The 22057-nt window shown below is 32.2% G+C and overlaps 1 protein-coding gene and 1 non-coding gene across 12 annotated transcripts in view; one reads left to right on the top strand and one right to left on the bottom strand.

Moving 5' to 3' along the window:
* Positions 1 to 22057, bottom strand: part of LOC143255789 (putative ATP-dependent RNA helicase DDX43) — a 66625-nt gene that overhangs the window by 42804 nt on the left and 1764 nt on the right. For 3 of the 11 annotated variants that reach the window (XM_076512007.1, XM_076512006.1, XM_076512005.1), the window contains exons 1-6: positions 16093 to 16306; positions 14957 to 15106; positions 12866 to 13029; positions 7619 to 7801; positions 5916 to 6029; positions 2630 to 2711 (exon numbers count right to left, since the gene is read on the bottom strand). In XM_076512007.1, the coding sequence (XP_076368122.1) occupies positions 2630 to 2711; positions 5916 to 6029; positions 7619 to 7801; positions 12866 to 13029; positions 14957 to 15106; positions 16093 to 16187 (788 nt within the window). In that variant the 5' untranslated portion in view covers positions 16188 to 16306. Of the gene's footprint in view, positions 1 to 2629; positions 2712 to 5915; positions 6030 to 7618; positions 7802 to 12865; positions 13030 to 13644; positions 13768 to 14956; positions 15107 to 15665; positions 15811 to 16023; positions 16384 to 22057 lie in introns of those variants that run through there. The other 8 variants (XM_076512002.1, XM_076512004.1, XM_076512012.1 and 5 more) reach the window with 8 other exon arrangements.
* Positions 20285 to 20358, top strand: TRNAI-GAU (transfer RNA isoleucine (anticodon GAU)). The gene has a single exon. It is a non-coding gene; the product is annotated as a tRNA-Ile (tRNA).

Genomic DNA, 22057 nt, shown 5'->3' with positions numbered 1-22057 from the left:
GACTGATATAAAAGATTTTTTAATTATAGAATTTCCCATAATTTTTTTTTCTTTCAGAGTGGTGACTATCCAACATGCAGAGAGCAATTTTCATATTTAGATTTAAAATACTTTTATGCATCAAATATTTTCAAATTTCACATCTTAAATCTTTAGAGCTTCCAGATAATTGTCAAATGTTTTTTAAGAAAAATTTATTTTCACTCTCATATTGCAATCTCTGTACATGTTCAATAAATTTGACAAACATTGTAACCATCATAAAAAGAATTAGGAAATTGTTTTTGTTTTGTGTTTGTTTTGAATATCTCACAAAGCTACTCGAGGGCTATCTGTGCTAGCCGTCCCCAATTTAGCAGTGTAAGACTAGAGGGAAGGCAGCTAGTCATCACCACCCACCACCAACTCTTGGGCTACTCTTTTACCAACAAATAGTGGGACTGACCGTCACATTATAACCCCCCAATGGCTGGAAGGGTAGGCATGTTTGGCGCGACGGGAATGCGAACCCGCGACCCTCAGATTACGAATCGCATGCCTTAACACGCTTGGCCATGCCAGGCCTAATTAGGAAATAAACATACATTATGCATTTTTCTTTATAGAATGACTACACATTTATAGCTCAAGAACATAACTGTTTGATCTAAATAGCTTTTTTATCATAATATTATACATTTAGATATGTTTAATTATTTGTAATATATTGACCTTTCAGCTACTGCTGGCTAACTTGATAGACGTCACAATACTGTGGTGCATGTGCACTCACGTTACAACATCCACAAATATAACACTGCTCTATTGTGTGTGTGTGCGAACTGTATTTGGGTCTCCAAAATATGAAACTTAAAACACACCAAAGACAAAACATACAAGCATGATGGTTTGTACTGAATGCAAGAAACAATGCTGTTATATTTGAAAAATGCTGAGAAAACTACTTATAGGACATCCTGAGCTTTCAAGTTGTTATTAACATGTCATATATAGAATTACATGTGTAGAAGTGACTAATTCCAAAAATCGAAGGAGGTAATCAGGGTCACTGTATTTGATTCAGTACATTAGAAATATCTCAGCATATAGAAAAGAAAGATGGCTATTATTTCATATTCTGGCCTCTAAATATCAGTAATTTGAGTTCCTAATTCATACCAAACTACAGGCTTTGTATTTTGACAACACAAACATCTAACCTGAACCAGTGCAGCATTCATCATTCCACATCACACACACAAATCAATATTTAGTTGAGTTTAATATTTACTTTTAAGTTAACAAACTAAATAATGTACAAGATGAAAATATGAACTATAATCTACATATTGATACCACACATAATAACATAAATTTATATAACAGTAGTTCAATAACATTTTAACAAGAGTCAACAAACAATGACAAGATCTATGACCCATGGTCTGTTGTTATAGGGTTATGGAAAATTTGCTAAAGTTTTTGCAAAAACACTGTTAAGGTTTAGCTAACTTCTTATGATAGGCCAGTGATTCCCAATAAATTAATGTTCAAAATTATAAATATGATGACACAGAAGAGATTTAAACAAGTTCACTCTAAAGCAGAATCATAGTTTTAATAAAGCTGAATTTTCTGAAGTTCTTTTCAGTTGCAGGTAAAAATTAAAATGGCCAACAAAAACTTATGAAAATGTCTTTTTCATTGTATCCTTAAATTATTAATAAATGAATACCTAGAATGTTCTTATAATTTTTTAAAAGGAAACATTAGCAGCAATTTAATGTTCTTTGTTCTGTGGAGTGCATCACTTTTTATTTTTGAAAGTCATGATTTAAGCTAGTTCATGTACTGACATAAGAACCCATGTTTATTCAAAAACTATACCTAAAACCTATATATTTCTAAAAGAATTTAAGACTAGGTATAATGCCTCAAACTTTTCATTTAAAATTACAATTGAACTTTATGAGAAAGAGAAATAAAAATATTGTAATAAGATAGAAAACCTAATTCATTTGAAGATTCTTAAGTCACTTAAGTAAAGTTACTACATGCATCCAGTATTTCCTCCTCTTTCAAGAAGTATTAGTTCTTTTGTTTTACAATTCAATACAACACAATCATAAAAGCTTCTAAGTTAATTATAATTCTGTTACATAATGGAATTTTTTTCTCTATTTGAAGATAGTTATTCCAAATATATTTGGTCTGATTATTCTGAATTTCATGCAAAGCTACAAGAGACCCATCTATGTTAGCTGACCTAATTTAGCAGTGAAAGACGACAAGGAAGGCAGCAAGCTATCAACTAGCATGACCATAACAACCCGTTCAATAACACTAGAATATTCAGCCACCTAATTAAAGACTGTGGCAAAAAAAACAAAAAAACAAAACAAACTCTGAACATTTCAGAATAATAGACTTGGAAAAAGATGAATGGATGCAGAGAAGAAAAGAAACACTCCCAGTTCATAACCTACAACCTAAGCTAATCAACAAAATTGCTACATCACTGCATCTCAAACTATGACCAATACATTGTGACCGAGATGAGTAAAAAGTAAAAATTTCATCCAACAAACATGTGTCAATATCTACTGAAATGGAAAAAACTCTTACATGATTCACAAAATACTTTCTTTACCTTATCAGTGCTACATCATCTGGATGCATGCAGGTAACATCAGGGTCTTCAAAATAAAAATTCTTTTTTATCGGTGGCAAATCTGAAAATCAAACAATAAATTTCAAAACCTTATTCACATAAGAACCTCTGGGGAAAACATTTTCAATCAGAAATAAATATTTTGAGCTTTGATTATTTTCCTTTTATTTCTTATTGTTTTAAAGATTAAAAGCAATAATAATTCAGACTTCACAATGGAGACTGAATTTATTTCAAAATTTAATAAATCTACTTTATTATTAATGTACATGAATAAACATGGCATTGAAATGTTAATAAATTAAATTTTAAATCCTTAATTTCAAGGAAAAATTTAAATAAATTCTCAGCATCCAAAGGAAATTGTTTGCTCCAATTTGTCCATTTCATATTTTTCCCCATCATCGTTTTATGATGTCCTGAGTTTCACACAAATTACTAATTATATTATAGATATTACAAAGGCATAGTCTAATTTCTATTGCCTTCAATGTTCTTTGCTAAACTAGCTTACCACATTCTCTCTCTTGCACAAATTGCCAATAATTAAGCCAGCTGAAAAACAAAGATTTAATTTATTAAATAACATAAAATACTTCATCATTCTTAGTGGATTTTGTTATTTCATCTTAACTTAAAGTTGCAATCACCCAATTCAAATCAAACAGTGAAGGGAATTATTTTAATGGATCTATGCCTCAGTTAAAAAGCTAATTAAATTATAACAGTTAGAGAACATTGTTTGCTTTGAGTGTTATTTTCTGTTCTTAAGTATCGAACTAAACAAGAATTACCTTATATACTAGTATCATCATTACATAAAAGTAGGTTTAAGTTTTGACAACAAGCCAACAGCAAAAATTAAGAGGTCAAAGTAAATGCTAAATTTGTTTTTAAGTATATTTTCTATATATTGTTATAGAAGTAATTAAACTGTAAAAATTAGGAAGTTGTTAGGTCAGGTGACAATGCAAATTATTCAAAAGGTTTGATCCTGAGTAGCTAGTATGTTAAGACAATCAATACCATAGTGTGAACTACACATTTATCATATGGTTTACAATTATAAGAATCCCATGACAAGATTGTAATTCAAAAAGGAATAAAGCAATAAAATTAAATAAAAACAATTATAAACTGTTACAAGCCTTAAGCTGTTTATGACAAATAATTATAGTTTCTGTTACAACCTGTAGTGATTCCAGGTAGAGGAATGTTATTTAGATTTATTTTGCATATTTAGTGATGGTTACAAGGTTGGTCAAATCAACCAAGTTAAAACAGGGTTAAATAGCACAGAGAAATTAACAGTTAAAACGTTAAGTTTTAAGGGCAAATGCATTGATATTCATATAGCAGGTTTTAAAGGATATGCAAATCACACCTGAAAATGCAAGAGAAAAGAATTTTTAATCTTAAGATAAAAATAATTTTGCACAGACAAGTCAGGCTCTCTAACTCCATACTTGCACAGATATGTCACAATAAAAATACTTATTTACAGATCTCATTGTGATGTTTTACTAAACACATGCCAAGTTTTGCAAAGATACACTTATTATGTTAAAAGTTATAGTATGTTTACTTTCAGAGTTACCAGGTAGTTGCAAGTTTAGTCAGAAACCCAACTCACAGGGAAAAAAATTGTAGTGTCCCTTAATATGAAATTTGCATAATTCTAAGTGCTATACCACACTCAATCCTTATAGTGCTGGTATAGAAGCTAATTCTCTTTCTAGAATGACTTCTAATTGAGACATGAAACTACATTTTTTATCCTAAATACTTTAATCTCATAACAGTATACAGCTTCTGATACTTAATGTTATTTGATTGCCTTCTGAACAATGTCTAACTAATAATCCTGCCACACAGGTTTTGTAAATCACTTGGTGAACATCTAGCAGCTCATATTACATCAAATTATGTAAGGTACAGACTAACTATGAGCTTCTGGTGCAAATACACTGCAAAAATATTTCTTTAGTTTACCTAATCTAACCCTATCCATCATAATAAATTGTAGTTAGTTTTATAATAATGAAGAATACAAATGAAAAAACAAGAAATGTATTTCTTGCCTGGGTCTATTTTTCTTTTGTACTGTATTATCAATGAAACTTAACCAAATTTTTTCAGACTGATAGTGCTACTAAATTTTTTTTTACATAATTAAAAAATGAACCTAAAAGCACAGAAAAATACCATGTAAAAACAATATCTGATAAAAATATATCTCAGGATGGCTGATATGGGTATCAACACTTTCTAATAAAGCAGAGAATAACACTTAGACCTCCTTAAGTCATCTTCAGGTTAACAAAGAGAGAGTTTACAACTGATCATTGCTGAGCACATCTTAGGGACAAGAGTGTAAACAGGTATGGGATTTTAGGGAGTGCTGGAGTTACATGTTAGGTTATTAATTACTATAGGTATAAAGGAACAAACTTATATTGGCTTAGTTTTGGTTTTAATTGCTGTATAAGTAGGGCTTCTTTGATTTTGCATTTGTTTATATTTGATTCCCAACTTAGTATCTGGGTGTTTTCTATGGTTATGTTGCATTTATTTAACTTGCAGTGATCAAAAATTTTGAAAAGGTGTTTTTTGTGTTATTTAAATCTAGTTTCCATTATTCTGTTTGTTTATCCTATATAAAATTGTGGAAGTTGTTTCATTGTATTTTATAAATAATGTTTATGTTGTCAGTGTAGTTTTTATACAGTATGGTCTTTACTTTTGCACATGGTTTTTGAATAAATTTGGTGTTTACTGGAATGTTGCATTTTGTTACAAGTTTTTTTCTAAATAATGTTTTTTATTGTTAATGTCAAAAACATATGATATGCAGCAGTGCAAGGTCTTATAGTTTGTCTTATCTTGGAATTTATTATTGTTTGCTGTTGATCTAGGTGTGTGCATATAACTTTTCAACAGTATTTGGAGGAAATTTGTTCATGTTAATGAAGGTGTTTTATTTTGTTGATTTCATTATTAATTTTATTGGGAGAGCATAGTTTTGTAGGTGTGTTTATTTGGATTTTTAATATGTTGAGTTTTTTTTTGTTTCATGTGCTGCTCAACTTATTCAACACTTCATCAATATCAAACAATTTTCTCTTAAAAACTGTATTGCTGAGAAACAGATGAAATAATAGCAGCAAATATTTGGAGTTTATTTTAAAATTTCTCATATTGTTTCACAGTATTACACGGTATGTACCACATATGCATGTCCTACAACTTCTTAAATAAAATATACCTTTCCATTTCTTCTTCTGATATTCCTCACTCTGAGAAATTATACTACTCCAGTCAATAATTTTTTCTTCTGCATCTTGAAAAGCACACTCTGGCCTATTTATCTGACGAGACTCTGTCATAAAAACCAAATATCAAGCACAGTTTGTTTATTAGCGACTACTTATTTAAATTCACATTTTAAGAGTCTGATCTTAATAAACTGTCCATAAACAAGTTATATCATTGTTATATAAATCTCAGTAACTTCAATTAGGAACTCTGTATAATACAGGTGATCTCAATAACCTACATATCACCAGCAATTAATTTTTATTTACTGACATGTACAGCCTACATGAAGCTATTTCATTATCAATTGAATTCTTTTAAGACTTCATGTACAGCCTACATGAAGCTACATCATTATTAAATTAATTTTAATAGCCTCCTGATACATCTTTTATCTCTGTCTAGTAACTTGTTTTACTTTATACATTCTACACCGTTATCACCTGAATTTTAATAGCCTATATAAATGCTTTGTTCTTTGTCAATTGAAATTTAGTACTTTCCATACACAGTTACACTATTACCAATATTATCATCAAATTTTCATTATGAGTTTGATCTTTTTTATCTTTTATATGTTGAGTTTTGAAATTAGTTATGCGTACAAATATGAGAACATCTACAAGTTATATAATTTAAGTTTTCTTCATCTATAAATTAATAAAACAAGTATATCTCTACAAAAATCACAGATCCCTATATTGCTAATATAAATGACATATGCCCATAATATAATAGAAATTTTGTTCACAGATTACATCTTTACAGTGAAAGTTTAAAAATTTGTTTAAGAAAATCCCATCTCAAACACCTTTAGGTTTTAAAAAAAATATTTAGTGACTGTTATCAGGTGAATCAGACAAAATAAATGTTACCTTTCAAAATTAAGATTTTGCTTTGCACTCCATTCTTCTTTAATAGCATATTGAATTTAACATTTATGAAGGAGTTGTAGTGTTTGATGTTTCATAGCCATGTAGTATGACATAAAACATTCACCACCAAACTGTAGTTATCTCATAGAAAGACATGTGATACTGTGGTCAAATTTGTAAAAAAGAAAGAAGTATCATGTTAAGAAATAAAGTCTGAAAGAGAGAACAAAAGTGTAACATACAATCAACTAATTTTTGATACAATGATAGATACTGGAAATATGAATGCCATATGAAATGTGTATTCTCGTATCTACGAAAACAACACAACTAATAGAAATACATTGAAATCTTTCAACTTAACACACTAAACACTAGAACAAGACAAGAACATGATTAAAAACCTTTGTAATCTCATGACCAATGATAAATTAAGTGCATTACTAGGAAACTACATTTGACCATTGATCCATTATACATTCAAGATTCATAATTTTTGTATGGTTTTTACCATAAAATCAACCTTTATGTACCACTTTTACTTACTCATCTATTACATGTTTTGTTTTCAGCCAAATAATCAAAACCTATTTAAAATCTTATGATAAATTTGCAGTATCTATCACTATTTTTCTTTTACTGAAGCATAAACCAAGAGAACCAAACTGAATAAACTGCTTCTTGAAAATATACAAAATCTACTTTCAGTTTTTCTTTAACTTTGTGAAGTTTTAGACATCTGAACAAAATTTAACCAACTAACACAAGAAAAACTAACCACTATGTCCACCCTGAGACTTTTGGTAAAGTAGATCTTCAATCATTTTCTTTGCTTTGCTGCAAGCATGCCCAGGTCCCCTCAAAACAACAGTTGTTTCAATTCCTCCATTTTCATTGGATTTAATCTGAATTCTTGCACCACTTTGCTCTTCCAACTCTCGAACTTTGGAACCCCCACGTCCTTAAATACAGAAAAAAAGAATAAACAAATAACATAAATCTAGCTTTAAACAAATAGAATTTGAACACCACATAATATTAGTTTAACCTTTAAATGTATAACAAAGGTCACTTGTGACCCATCCCTCTCATAAGTTAAAAGCTGATGATGACATATGTTTAGTTAGACAATACTTTTTCAATTCCTCAACTGAAAATTTTTATTAAGTTTAACATGGTTATATAACTGAAACATACAAAACTTCAAAAATACAGAGGGAATTTGAAAAAAAATGCACAAGAAGCATATTAAGTACAACATATATCATCTGTTTGTCAAATGTTAAAAATATTTATTGTAAATGTAAGTTATACATTTATCAAGATGCTATACAGAATCAAGAGTACACTGAAAGTATGCCAAATACATCAACTTCTTCAACATACAAAAGATTTCCACTGTGTCCAATCTCAAAAGACCAAACACTAGAACAACTTGTTCAAAATGCTATTTACCTATCAATTCTCAACATTCAAAAATAATTAAAATAACTGTATATAATACCTGCAGTAAATAGAGTATTACATAAAAACTTTGTAATAGAACTTTGTTATTGACTTCACTACGTATCTTGTTGGCTTTTTCATCAGATATGTTATGCTTCCCATTATTTCTTCTTCTATTTTTTCAAATTCAAATATCTTAATATGTCTCTGAATTACTCTTTGTTGATACAAGACATATTTTGTTTCATTTCATGAGATATTTAGTGTTCAGTGATGTCATCCTCTTTTTCCTAAACCTGTTAACTGTGACCCACGTTATGTAATAATGTACGTAAAATATATTGTGTATTTAAAGATTAAAAGAAAAAGAAGGTTACAACTAAATAATTATGTTTAAACCAAGTAGAAACAAGTAAGAAATTGTAAAATGACAAGATTTATTCAGTGTGTGTGTGAAATGAAACAAAAATTATTAATATATTATGAAAACAAACAGTCCTATTCTATGTGCAACATTCACATATTCTGCGGAAGGCCAAATTATGTGAAACCAACAAAGAGTCCACTTTTACTGAAGTGTATGTATGTTTTTATAGCAAAGCCACATTAGGCTATTTACTATGTCCACCAATGGGAATCAAACCCCCTGATTGTAGCATTATAAATCCAAAGACTTACCACTGTCCTACCAGAGTATATTACTCAAGTATCTAATGTGCATATCAGTTCAATTTCATCAACTATTCTGTTTTTCTAATAATGCTATAGCATGTCATTTTTTCAACAGAAATGTTTAATTTTCACACCTATTTGATGAAAATTTAGAAGTCAACATTAAAATCAGCAAAAGTATTACATGAAAATCATACACTGTACACAGGACATCTTGCACATAGAATATAGAATTATAATACAATGATTAATAATTTGCAAATAATAAAGGACAAACCTTGTATAAAATATAACCAAAGAAAGTTTTGAGATTTTAACACAGCATGTCATTTCTTGTATTTTATCTAATAAATTCTGCATTTGTTTCTGATGTCTATATAGAATTTTTTTTTTCCTTTGATTTATAAAAATCTGGAAACTACCAAAGACAGCTACATTAACTCTTTCAACACAGGCTTGCACCAACAACATGACCTCAGTGCACTCACTTGAAGATTTATCCATGATTATACTGTTTGTCTTGAATAGTTCATGTGCAAGATAAATTTCATGTTAAGATTAAAAATACTTTTCTTCATCTAAAAAAAAAATCTTAAATTGTAATCCCTAAAATATACTTCAAAAATTAATTCTTCAATACAATTTTACATTTAATGTGTTATTTTCTCTATCCTATTTGTACATTGGATGGTACAAAAATCCCTGTTACAAACAAATGGGTTAATTTGACCTATCTAACAACCACAAAAAAAATTCAAAACTTGAAGTAAATCTAAATTATCCCTCTTTCTTTCTTCACATTGTAACATAAAACTATATTCAATTATCCTGAGTAGCTTCAGGCCCATAACAGTACATATTTTTTTATAATTATATTTTACTGTTTTATTGCCCTCTGAACCATGTCTAACTGCTATTTGTGCCATTATTAGTTGTAATTCACTCAAGGAATGTGTAGCTCACATTATGCTATCAAATTACATTACCCAAAAGCTACTACAAGCTGTTCACAGGCATGCCTTGTGAAATATTTTATGATTTATTTTGCCTATTCTAACCTTAATTAGCCTGCAAAGATCCCTATCTTTGCATGTTAATTACTTTTATAATAATAAATAAAGTATATACATAAAAAACAAGAAAGTACTTATCCAATCTTTTTTTCTTGCTGTTCAGATAGTCAATGACACGTAACCCTACTTTTCTGGCTTTCTAACTATGCGACAAGAGATGTTACAAATTCATTGAAGCTTATAATCCAAGTAAAATCGATGTATATCTGTTTAGAACATGACTTTATATAATACATTAGTTGATATATGAAAATCTTGACTTTATATAGATTATAGGTAATGTATAATTAAATGTAGAAGAGAACTATTAAAAAATCCTGATGGAGAGGATGTGACAGAAGAATGTAGCAGAAGTCTGATTTTCTATTCAATAGCTCTATAATCAAACAAAATTCAAAGCTATAAAAATTATGGTTTGTCTGAGCAATGAAGATTCTACAGTGAGTAATTATGTAAACAACATACCCTCATGGCTAATTATCATAATCGCACAGGCCTGTAGACCCACTTGAGGCTAGAACCACATGCATTTATTGTTTACTTGGGATTCCCAGCAGATATTTAAACCGGAGGTCATGTGATTTCTTTGTTTTCTAGCCTGTGTAGATCATACTGTTCACTGTTTTAGAAGACTCCTTCCTTGCATATTCTGTTGATACTTGTGACGTTACAATGCCAAAAGGAAAAGCTTATACCATTAAAGAAGTAATCGATATTATCTGTAACGATGAAGAGAGTGACAAAGAGTTTGAGCCAGATGATAATGAAAGCTTACTTGTAACGGACAAGAGTGATAATGAAGGCATTCGTAGCCTGAAATCTGCCCCCGCTTTAGGTAAGCACATGGTGTAGTTAGGGTCATATAACTTATTGCATAAACAGACTGACCAAGGCTAGTTCTTGTTAATGGATATATAATAAATTGTGCACACTGCAAGAGCAATGGTGAAAACCCAGTTTCTCCAAGACTATTCAGAGAGCAGATTATTCAAAATTTGCTGAAGGGATATGTCAGCAAAGCCAAATGAAAAGGAAGACCATGTACTGATAAAGGTCAGCAGTTGGTGGAAAGACATAGTATTAGACAATATGAGGACAAAAAACACAAACCTGATTGTACTGTTTGCAGCGATAGATACACAGCTGGATGGAAAAGAAAGCAGACTAATTATTTCTGCAAACAGTGCAATCTCCCCATGTGCTTTTTACCATGCCACGAGATATATAACAACTACAAAGACTATAGACGGGCTGCTGCACAAATTGTATACAATTTATAACACATTATTGTCCTTTACATGGCACCTCTTTGTTGTGTCTCAGGGCATCTTCCTTTATTCCTGTTATTCTTATGTATTGAATTTAACATATATAGTATTGGATACAATCACTGACAATTTCAGGGACTTTTGTTGAGTTATTGCTGAGATATCATGCTTTTAGTGCTGATACCGTAATTAGTTGAAGTATCAAAAATATGTATTCAGTGCCATGCCAAACATTCAAATTTTTTATTCAGCACCAAAAAGGTTAAGCTGCTGCATGTGTATAATAACAGTCAGCTTCCTGTTGAAGTGAGGTCTTAAGAATTGCAATGGAATTTCTGTTCCTGACAACTGAAACTAGGGATCAGTAAATAAACCTTACAACTTGCATTTCAGACAAAAATTTGAAATGTTTGCAATGGTCCACTCATATATTTTAGTGGAAGCAGTTTGAAGATACTGCTCAATGTACCTCACATTTCATGACCAACATGAAATAGGAAAATTGTCAACATAAGGGCTGTATGCAATTGAAAGAGAAAAATGCTAAATTATGACTATGGTCATAGTATTTCAAAATATTATATTCAAAACAAAGCCCTGAAGCACTCAAATTTCTTATAGGAAAGATTATGATAAAAAGGTGGGGTTCATGAGAGAATAACACCCAAGAAATTCAAACAATATACAATCACTTAATATAAAAAGGAAGCTTACAAACCAATAAGTCTATTAAATCAATCTGCAGTAAGTGGAAAGGATGTAAAAAAAAAAACAACAACAAGGTATTACAAATGATATAATCTGAATGAGTATTCAATTTTCTTAAAATACGAAGAGCAAAGTCACCAAACAGCAATATCTAAACACAATAGTAACAAAAAAATATAAGCAAATAATCATCAGGCAAAGAGTTTAGGTGCAAATCAAACACCCGAGTAAGCTACAAGCAATTGCTAAGTGATTCATCTGACATAAGCAGGGCAAGTGTAGAATAAACCTAAACTTCTTGTTGTGAACAATTATATAATATAATGTATATTGTTTAGTAGCACATGAATATTTTTATTACTCTTTATATTTGTGTTAAACATTTGGCATACACCACCATTTCATTTCCATGTAAAAGTTAGATAACATAAAATTCACACTTCAAGAGATAATTCTCAACCTAATGGTTTCCCATTTATGTAATACAAGCTTGTTCTTGATATCGAAACTGAATGTTTCAGTTATCCTCAGACTACACTAGTTTATTCATAACATATCTCCCAGTCACTGTTTCAATGTTTTACATTACATATTACAGATTAATAACTCAAAATTTATCTTATCTTTTATTACTACAGCAAAAACAAACACTAAAAAAAAATTTTATACCTCACTGCTTAACTTCAATGTATTACAAATTAACTTTAGAAAGCTGAAAATGTGTACATTTCCATCTATACGTTTTACTGTTTCACTATCCATTTACTATCACACATGCAACAATTTTGTTCATCACTTTAACTCGCTGCTTCATCAAAATAAAGATAAATAAAAATTTTAGTCATGCTACAACTTTACCAATAATTCTACCAACATCTCTTGAGGAAACAATAACAGTTTCAGTGCTTTCTTGATGCTCTGAACCTCTGTTTCGCCAAGTACAGTCCTTGTCTGCTCGTCCATCTCCTTGTCTTCGGCTCCGTGATCCTGCATTTCTTCTTTCTCTATAGTAATTTTGTGTGCTGACAAGTAATAAAACAGGTCTTGATATTTATTTACAGTTCTATAAATGCTATACTTTACTGATTTTTACCACTACCTTTACTTCTTTCTGCAAATTATATCAACAATTTCAAAACAAACTGGTGCCAACTACTTTTACCTACTTATTATCAATGTAGGTACTGGTTACAAATTAAGAAGTTACTAATTTGCCATAATTACTGTAGTCTTCTCCATTTAATAAGAATAGAGTTAATGAGAAAATGACATTTCATTTAATCTACATGGCTATACAGTCTGCTAAAAAATTATAAATACTTGGTAGTTGATTAGATACCAAATAGTTTTATAATAAAATTATTAAAGTTGATGCAACAATTACTGCCCTTAGAAATAAAATTACATTTTAAAAAAGCAATTATAAAGTAATTACAGAAAATTATTTGTGCCTCAAAAAATATTTCACTATTGCCAAATCCCTAAGAAAACTTATATTCATTAAATGTTAAACTTGTCTGCACCTGGTTTCAAGTTAAAGTGTTCATATTAAATGTTTTAAAATAATTTTTATACTATTGCCTTCCATATTATTACATATAAAACCTTAAGAGAAAAAACAATAACTATACTCTCACAAAACTCAGGAGTTCCCAGGAGTTTTGCCACCTTGGTCCCCTACCATAATCACCACCAGGGTGCTACCCTAGACCTACTGCAGGCCTTGGCAGACCTCAGACCCCTCAACTGTTGGGTAGTTCCTAAAATTAACATGATACCTTTACCTTCCAAATTAAATTGAAATTCCTGATGTACAAAAAATACTGGACTGAAATAAAATATGAAATAAATATGCAATGATCCATAATAAGACTGCAGTTACTTCACTTGTAGAATTCACAGGTAACATTGCATAAAGAAGTGTAAGATTTGCTATAAAATGGAAATAACAAAAAAAACAACTAATTAAAAAACTTCTATCAAAGTGTTGAGCTTACAAGTTTAAAATATGTAAAAATAAATTTCTAGGAAATCAGCACTTATTAAACAATATTTTAAGTGTGTGTGTGTGTGTGTGTGTGTGTGTGTGTGTGTGAAATGAAAGAATTTGTTATGAATTCTTGCTAGAACATGTTACTATCAGTCTGCCTCCAAACACCATTGGTATTTAGCTCAACTGTAAGCAATTCTAAAATGTTCTCTTTCAATAGTTATTAACAGTATTTAAATTAAATGTGAAATTTAATTTATTAATCAGCACTTTTGTTTCAATTTGTTAGCATACCTTTCTACATTTCTCATATAATTTTGTAAAGAATTTTCCATTATAAATCTAATAAAAATAATACTTATTTTAAGTTTCTATAAAATATATATTATATGAATAATATTTTCTTATTAACAGAAAACTGGACAACAATTTGGTATTATGTTAAATGTCTACGACACAAGCAGAAAGTAAGAAAACAGGAAATGTTCAAATACACAAAATGTGGCCATGAAGACTAGTTTTCAAGAAAGGATAGTTCCATAGTGAGAAAACTCACAGCTCAGACAATAAGCACAAAATACTGAACAATGATGTATGAACCATTTGTGTAAGATCTACAGGTTGTAACCTCAAATGACAAGAAAGCTGTTGCTTCAGATAAAATAAGTGGCAATAATGCTTAAATGCTCATAGATGTTTTTGAATTTTTATCACTTATCTGGCATTTTATTTCACAAAGTCCAACCAATGTATCAGTATATTTATTTTAAGTAAGAATGATATATTCATTACTACACAAGTTCTTAGTCTGATGTATGTAGGAAACTTGCTTCAATTATAAGTTAATAAAAAAACAAATCAAACTAATGGATAACTTTGAAGTCCAAAATCAACTTTAAAATACCAAATACACTTGCTATAAAAATCACACAAATTGAAATTTCTTTATAATTGCTCACTTTGCTGTTGTTGAACCTCTAGACCAAGCACTATTCACAAATTCTACATTTCTATTATAAATATATTCTTCTCTTCCAGGCCGATCCTCCTGCCAAGCCTCTTCATCAAATTGAACAAGTCCTGCAGAATGTATCCGTGACATCAATGGACTGTAACCAGAAAAGAGCAGAAAACTTAAAACAATATTTTTATTCTTCACAATATAGCTAGATATTTTAGCACCATACATTTTAATTATTATGGAAAACAAGCCAAAATGCCAAAAACCTCGTGTACAACTTTAAACTTAGAGAATTTTGTTGTAGTGCAATCCTAGTCAAACTCGACTATTTGAAAATCCTATCACACCATACATATCCTAAACTATGGACAAGATATAATTTGTTCAATGAAACTATCCCTTCACACCCACTAATGCTCACAATTAGTAAAAATATTAAATCTAAACTTCAGTTTTCATAAAATTGTTGATATCCCTCTTAGCTTCAAACTTTTTTTAAAGTGATGTTTTTCCACCACAGTAACTCATTTATTCAGTCAATCAACCTATTAGAAAAATAAAATTTTCTTATCTAAAATCTATTCGAACTTTATTTTTTCCACATCTTAAACTTGCGATCTCTCATCCTATCATCTAATTATTAATTGTATAAAAATACAGCAGAATGAAATCAAGCGAAAATAACTTAAAAGTAAAAATATCTTAACCTATCTTTGTACCGTACACGTTGTACGATAACCCTTCACTGCAAATATCACTTCAATTCTCCGAATCCTTTCTATTAGATTAGTATACTTTCCTAAACTATAACAGCATAGGTTTACAAATATAGAAACTGTACACAACTATATTTCAGTATGGCTTATGAGCCCCATTCATATAGCTAGTACACGGTATTCCAAATAAGGCCTAACACCTCTTTTGTTATTAACATACCTATAATTTTAATAAAATTTTACATATATATCTATATAAACCCTACAGCTCTGTTATCTTTACAGTTTCCTACAAATGTAACTGATAATCTTTAAGTTATGAGACCTCTTGTCTTAAGCTTCTAATTACATTTCAAGTTTCAATTCGTGATAGCTTTAGCATCTATCAATTTAATCACCGTATTCGTTCAAATCTCACCACGTTGAAATTGAATGCCTTTGACTTCTCTTTACTTTCTCTGACAAGATGCAGCCACAAATGAAAACGACACAAAACAGACTTGTCAGTATCATAGACTCCCCATTAAAAAATTCACTATCACCATCTCGCTTACTCACGGAGGAAAATATTCAAGGGAAAGCTACGTCAGAGCTTTTCAGTTATCATCACTTTTTGAGTAAATTTTTTAACTGAAGCAAGTATTCTGTAAAAAACAAATTGTCTGTTTATATGATACATGCTTAAGCCATGCTTACTCTAAGCCAGCTTGTTTTTGTTTTGCTTTTTTAATTCAGTGAAGTTTATCCTACTCTTATTTATTTTAATCCGCTAAAGTAGAGAAAAACTTTTTAGCAAAACTTGCACTTTATGAATACATAAATCAACCACTTTAACTAATGTTTACCACAAATGTATGTAGTGGATGTCTTTTATGCTCTTGTGTCTTTAACATCAAATCACAGACTCATATACATATATAACGTACGCTGTGCATCATAACTTATGTTAAGATTGAAGGCCGCAGCTTTCTCACCACACTCATATAAAGCCCATCTTTCTCTATTGTTATATTATTACATGCCTATTATTCAGTAGTAATTTGATAAAGATGTATCATTTCTCGGCTTTTGAATACAACAATATATCGATCAAGGAGTATGACAAGAAACTTCTGGTTACAAGTGTTTGTTTTAGGTTAATTACATATCATTTAATTAAAAGTATCTTTGCCTAAATAAAGTACACATCAGCAAAGGCTAAAACGTTGACAGAGTTTGAACGTGGCAGAATTGTCAAGCTGGAAAAGCAAGGTCTCTCTCAACGTGCTATCACTGGTGAGATTGGGCGTAGTAAAACTGCTGTTGCAAATTTTTTTAAAGACTTTAAGGGGCATGGAACGAGAATTTCAAGTGGTCGGCCCAAGAAAATTTCACCAGCGTTGAGCAGGAGGATTCGACGGGTCGTCCGGAAAGACACCAGCCGATCGTCGAGCCAGATAAGGCCCTTACGGACACAGAATGCAGCTCAAGAAGAATAAGACTGCAAACGCAAACTAACGTGGCAGGGATTTAGTTTAGAGAGAGAGAAATCTGAAGAATTCTCTCTCCAACTGGGATGATCAGGAACGTTGTGGTTCCTCTTCATTCCCTATCGTGAAAGATTATTGAAATTAGCAGGGTTTTTTGTTTTTCTTTTTTTTCTACTTTTTTGTGTGAAGGAGTGAGGTTGGTCATAATATTGATGAGCGAGACAAAGGTAGTACTGGAGAAACCAGCCAGACCACATCCCGAAAAGCAGATGTCATAGTAAATATGAACATGAACATAAACGCGAAACGACCCAATTCAAGACATGGCAATAAAGTTGCCTTGGCTGGGATCTAAATATTCAATGCCTAAGATCTGGCTGGGGGGGTGGAGAACGGGAGTGCCCCGAGAAAACCCACTTTTACAGGACAGGCGCCGAAAGATTTACCTGTCCTGTGCCCGAGACCTGAAAAAAGAAATGCATAATATATATATTAGGGTTGTCCTTTATGTACTTTGTTGTGTGATTTGTAATTGCTGAAATATGTTGTATGGTGAAATATATTTGGTTGGTGCACTGGTTAATTTACAGAGTGATGCAGTTAGTTTGTTTCTGTGTTCTGCTTTTAAATAGTATTTATATGGCATTTCTGTTAGTCTGTTTCTAAGAGTTGGTAAGTTACTGATTTGGTGTATATAGTTTACGGGAGTGTATGGTGGGGGTCTGTATGCTGCCCTTAGTATTTTGTTTTGTTGTACTTGGATTTTCTGAAGTGTGTTATTTGACATATTATATGTGACTTGACATCCATACTCTATTAACGGACGGATGTGAGCCTTGTATATTTGAATAATGGTTTTTGGTGAGCAGTTTGAGTGTTTGTTAGTTAGAGTCATTAAATGTGAAATACGTTTTCTGATTGATGAATGAATGTTGTTAACATGTTTTTTCCATGTTAGTCTTGTGTCGAAAGTAATGCCAAGGAATGTGATATGTTTACTCATGTTAATGGGTGTATTTTCGAGTGAGAATTTTACTTTTTCTAGAGTTTTTTTTTTGTCTTTTTAGTTTCCTGTAAAAGTTGATTGCTTGTGTTTTGGTTGGATTTAAAATTATTCTTCACTTGTTACTCCAGTTCGAGACATTGTTTAGTCTTGAACGAGAGACATAGCCATTACTGGATTTCTGGAGGTACTCCAGATAGCAATGTCGTTTGCGTATTGCGAATTATGAGTGTATGTTAAACAGGGGAAAGGTATATCGCTGACAAAAATAATATACAGGAGTGTAGAAAGGACTGATCCTTGGGACACTCCTGTAGTTATTTTGAAAGATTTGGATATAGTTTTATTGACTTTTACTTGTGCTGTTTCTATCTGTTAGGAAGTTTGATATCCATTTAATAATAGTGGGATTTATTTTCAGATGTGTTAATTTGGGACCATTTCGGTCCCATCAGTCTGTTAAGTTGCCTTCTTCACTTCTGTGAAATAAATAATATTCTTCCGAAATCTCAAAATGCCTCCAGGAAAAACAGACAAACAATAGATCACCTGTTTGTTTGTTTCTTTGGAATCGTGGTGATAATGGCTTTTTTCCATGTGTCGGGGTAGTAACCAGTTGTTAGTGAGATGTTCATGATGTTTGTGAGGTGTTGTAATAGAAAAGTAGAGCCTTTTTTGAGAATAATGTTTGGTATTTGGTCGTGTTCGGGGGAAGTGTTTTTCAAGTTTTTAATGTTAATTTTGAGTTCTGTGATGGTAATTTTCCTGTTGATTGAACTTGAGTATCTTTCTAATGTCTCGCCGGGGAATTATGGAGTGCATGAAGATTGATTAGTGTTTATGAAGTTAAACTAAACCAAACTAACGTGGCAGGGGTTCAGTTTAGAGAGAGAGAAATCAGAAGAGTTCTCTCCCCAACCGGGGTGTTCAGGAACGTTGTGGTTCCTCTTCGTCCCCTTTCGTGGATTGTTATTAAGATTAATGGTGTTGTTTTTTTTATTTTAATAAATTAATTATCGTTATTATTCTTGACTTTTTGGGTAGAGGATGTCTCTCTAAATGTTGTCTTGGGTGGAGGCAAAGGCAGCAGCGGAAAGAAAGGCCGGGACCTGTTCCGAAAGGAAGAAGTTGAGCAGATGTGAATATGAATATAATTCAAATCCAGATCAAATCAAACGGCACGATTCAGGGTCTGGCAAAAGAGTTGCCTGGGCTGGGATCTATAAATCCAATGCCTAAAGATTTTGATGTGGGGGAAACGGGAGTGCCCCGAGAAAACCCACTTTCACGGGACAGGCGCCGAAAGTTTTGCCTGTCGTGTGCCCTGTATCTGAAAAAAAAAAAAAAGGAATTCATGTTAATGACATGGATTTTATTTATTTAGATTCTTTGTTGAGTGGATTGTGATTCTTGAAATATGTTGTAAGGTGATATGTATTTTGTTGGTGCACTTGATAATTTGTGTAGTGATGCCGTTAGTTTGTTTCTATTTTCTGCTTTTAGATAATATTTGAGAGAAAGTTCTGTTATTGTATCTCTTATAGTTGGTAAATTACTAATTTGGTGTAGATAATTTGTTGGCGTAAATGATGGTAGGCTGAATGCAGATTTTAATATTCTGTTTTGTTGCACTTGGATTTTCTGGAGTGTGTTGTTTGACATATTGTATGTTACTTAACATCCGTACTCTATTAGTGGACGGATGTAAGCCTTGTATATTTGTATAATGGTGTTCGGTGCGCATTTCGATTGTTTACCAGTTATAGTCTTTAGATATGAAATCCTTTTTCTGATTGATGAGTGTATATTGTTTATATGTTTTTTCCATGTTAGTTTTGTGTCGAAAGTGACGCCAAGGAATGTGATGTTTTTGCTCATGTTAATGGTTGTGTTTCCAAGTGATAATTTTATTTTTCCTAGATTTTTTCTTTGCTTTTTTAGTTTTCTAAAGAAGGTGATTGCTTGTGTTTTTGTTGGATTTAACACGACTCTCCACTTGTTACTCCATGTTGAGACGTTGTCTAATGATTCTTGTACGCGAGACATGGCCATTACTGGGTTTCTGGAGGTGCTCCAGATTGCGATGTCGTCTGCGTATTGTGAGTTGTGTGTGTATGTTAGATTTGCAAAAAGTAGGTGGCCCGTTAGCTCAGTTGGTTAGAGCGTCGTGCTGATAACGCGAAGGTCGTGGGTTCGACCCCCATGCGGGCCAACATTTCCTTTGTAATTTATGAAGTTGTTGGTTTTGTGTGTTAAAGTCGACTGAATTTAAGTCGCTGAAGGAGAATTCTTAGTAGTCGGCTAATAGGTCCGCTTTCTCCGAGTCCGTCCTTGTGATTATGTTGTTATGTGTGATGTGATGAAGCATGTAATTTGTGGTTTTGTTGGAAGAAATACTCTTGAATTTATTCCAAAATTCTTTTGGATTGTTTTTAGTTTCTTCCAAGTTTTTACAAAAGTTTTGCCAATTAATTTCTTTTGCTATTTTAACTTGTTTAATTTTTGCATTTGTTCTGTTGATCTGTGTGTTGATAGTCGGATCACGTGTTATGAAATGTGTTCGTCTTAATTGCCTGCGTTTAATTATAAGTACATGAATTTTCGGTGTTAGAGTCCATTGATTATGTTGTTTTTTTCCTTGTTTTAGGGATCGTATTTCTAATGGTTTTGTGTATGGCTTCTGTCACCTGATTAACATAATTGTCTAATTCTGTTTTGTTACTAGCATGTTCAATTGAGCGGGGTAGATAGGAATCTAGCGAGGTGTTAAACCAGAGCCAATTTGTTTTGTTGTACGTGTACACTGAGGGAGTCACGTACGCCGCAGCAGGGTGGCGCAGGTGAATCATGCAGGAAATGGGGAAATGGTCCCTGGTGATTTCATCATGTACACTAAAGTAGGAGATTTTGTTTACTGTGTCCTCGGGAGCTATGATGAAATCGAGAACGTCGGTATGAGCCGTTAGCGGCTGAAAACTGTGAAGGTGTGTGGTCGTTTATTAGGTGCATGTTGTTTATAGAAAGAAAGTGTTTTATAATTGACCCTCTATGTGTGTTTGTGTTTCCTCTTAATTCTGTGTGTAGGGAATTAAAATCCCCGATGATAATTGGTTTTGGATTACGGTTAACACACTTCTGTAAGAAGTTAATGTCGATGTCTTTGAAAGGTGAACAATATATTCGAGGGCTGTTAAAAAAATACGCGGACTGTTTGAATTGCGCGGCTCCAGTTGGTTCCAGGGGAATCCGTTTGGTGTCGCCAGGTTCGCACAGATCAGCTGATTACGACGCCATTTTCCGATTGCAGATTTCTTCATTTATGTATTAGCTACGCGGTTTTAAGTGAAGTGCGATTTTTTCGTTTGGCGGATTTCAGAATGAATGACCTGAAGGAGCAACGACTTGCTGTGAAATTTTGTGTTAAACTTGGAAAATCTGCGACTAAAACTTTTGCTATGCTTAACACGGCTTACAGTGATGTTGCTATGAAGCGTACGGCATGTTTCAAGTGGCATGAACGTTTTAAGGATGGTCGACAGTCCATTGAAGATGATGAGCGTCCTGGACGTCCTTTCACGTCAACTGACGACCCACACGTCGACAAAATCAACACCCTGGTGCGGGCAAATCGACGTCTGACTGTCAGGGAGCTTGCTGAAGAGTGTGGGATATCAGTTGGATCTTGTTACGAGATTTTGACCGAAAAATTGAAGATGCACCGCGTTGCTGCGAAATTCGGCCAAACACTCGATCACTGTTCTTCCCCACCCCCCTACTCACCTAACCTTGCTCCTTGCGATTTTTTCTTGTTCCTCAAACTCAAAAGACCCTTGAAAGGAAGAAGATTTGAGACGATTCTCGAGATTAAGGCAAATGCGACGAAGGAACTGGAGGACATTACAAAAGAAGCG

This window comes from Tachypleus tridentatus, chromosome 7, assembly GCF_004210375.1.
Source record: "Tachypleus tridentatus isolate NWPU-2018 chromosome 7, ASM421037v1, whole genome shotgun sequence".
Lineage (NCBI taxonomy): Eukaryota > Metazoa > Arthropoda > Merostomata > Xiphosura > Limulidae > Tachypleus > Tachypleus tridentatus.
Note: the sequence above shows the minus strand (reverse complement) of the source record. Positions and strands in the feature narration are given on the sequence as shown.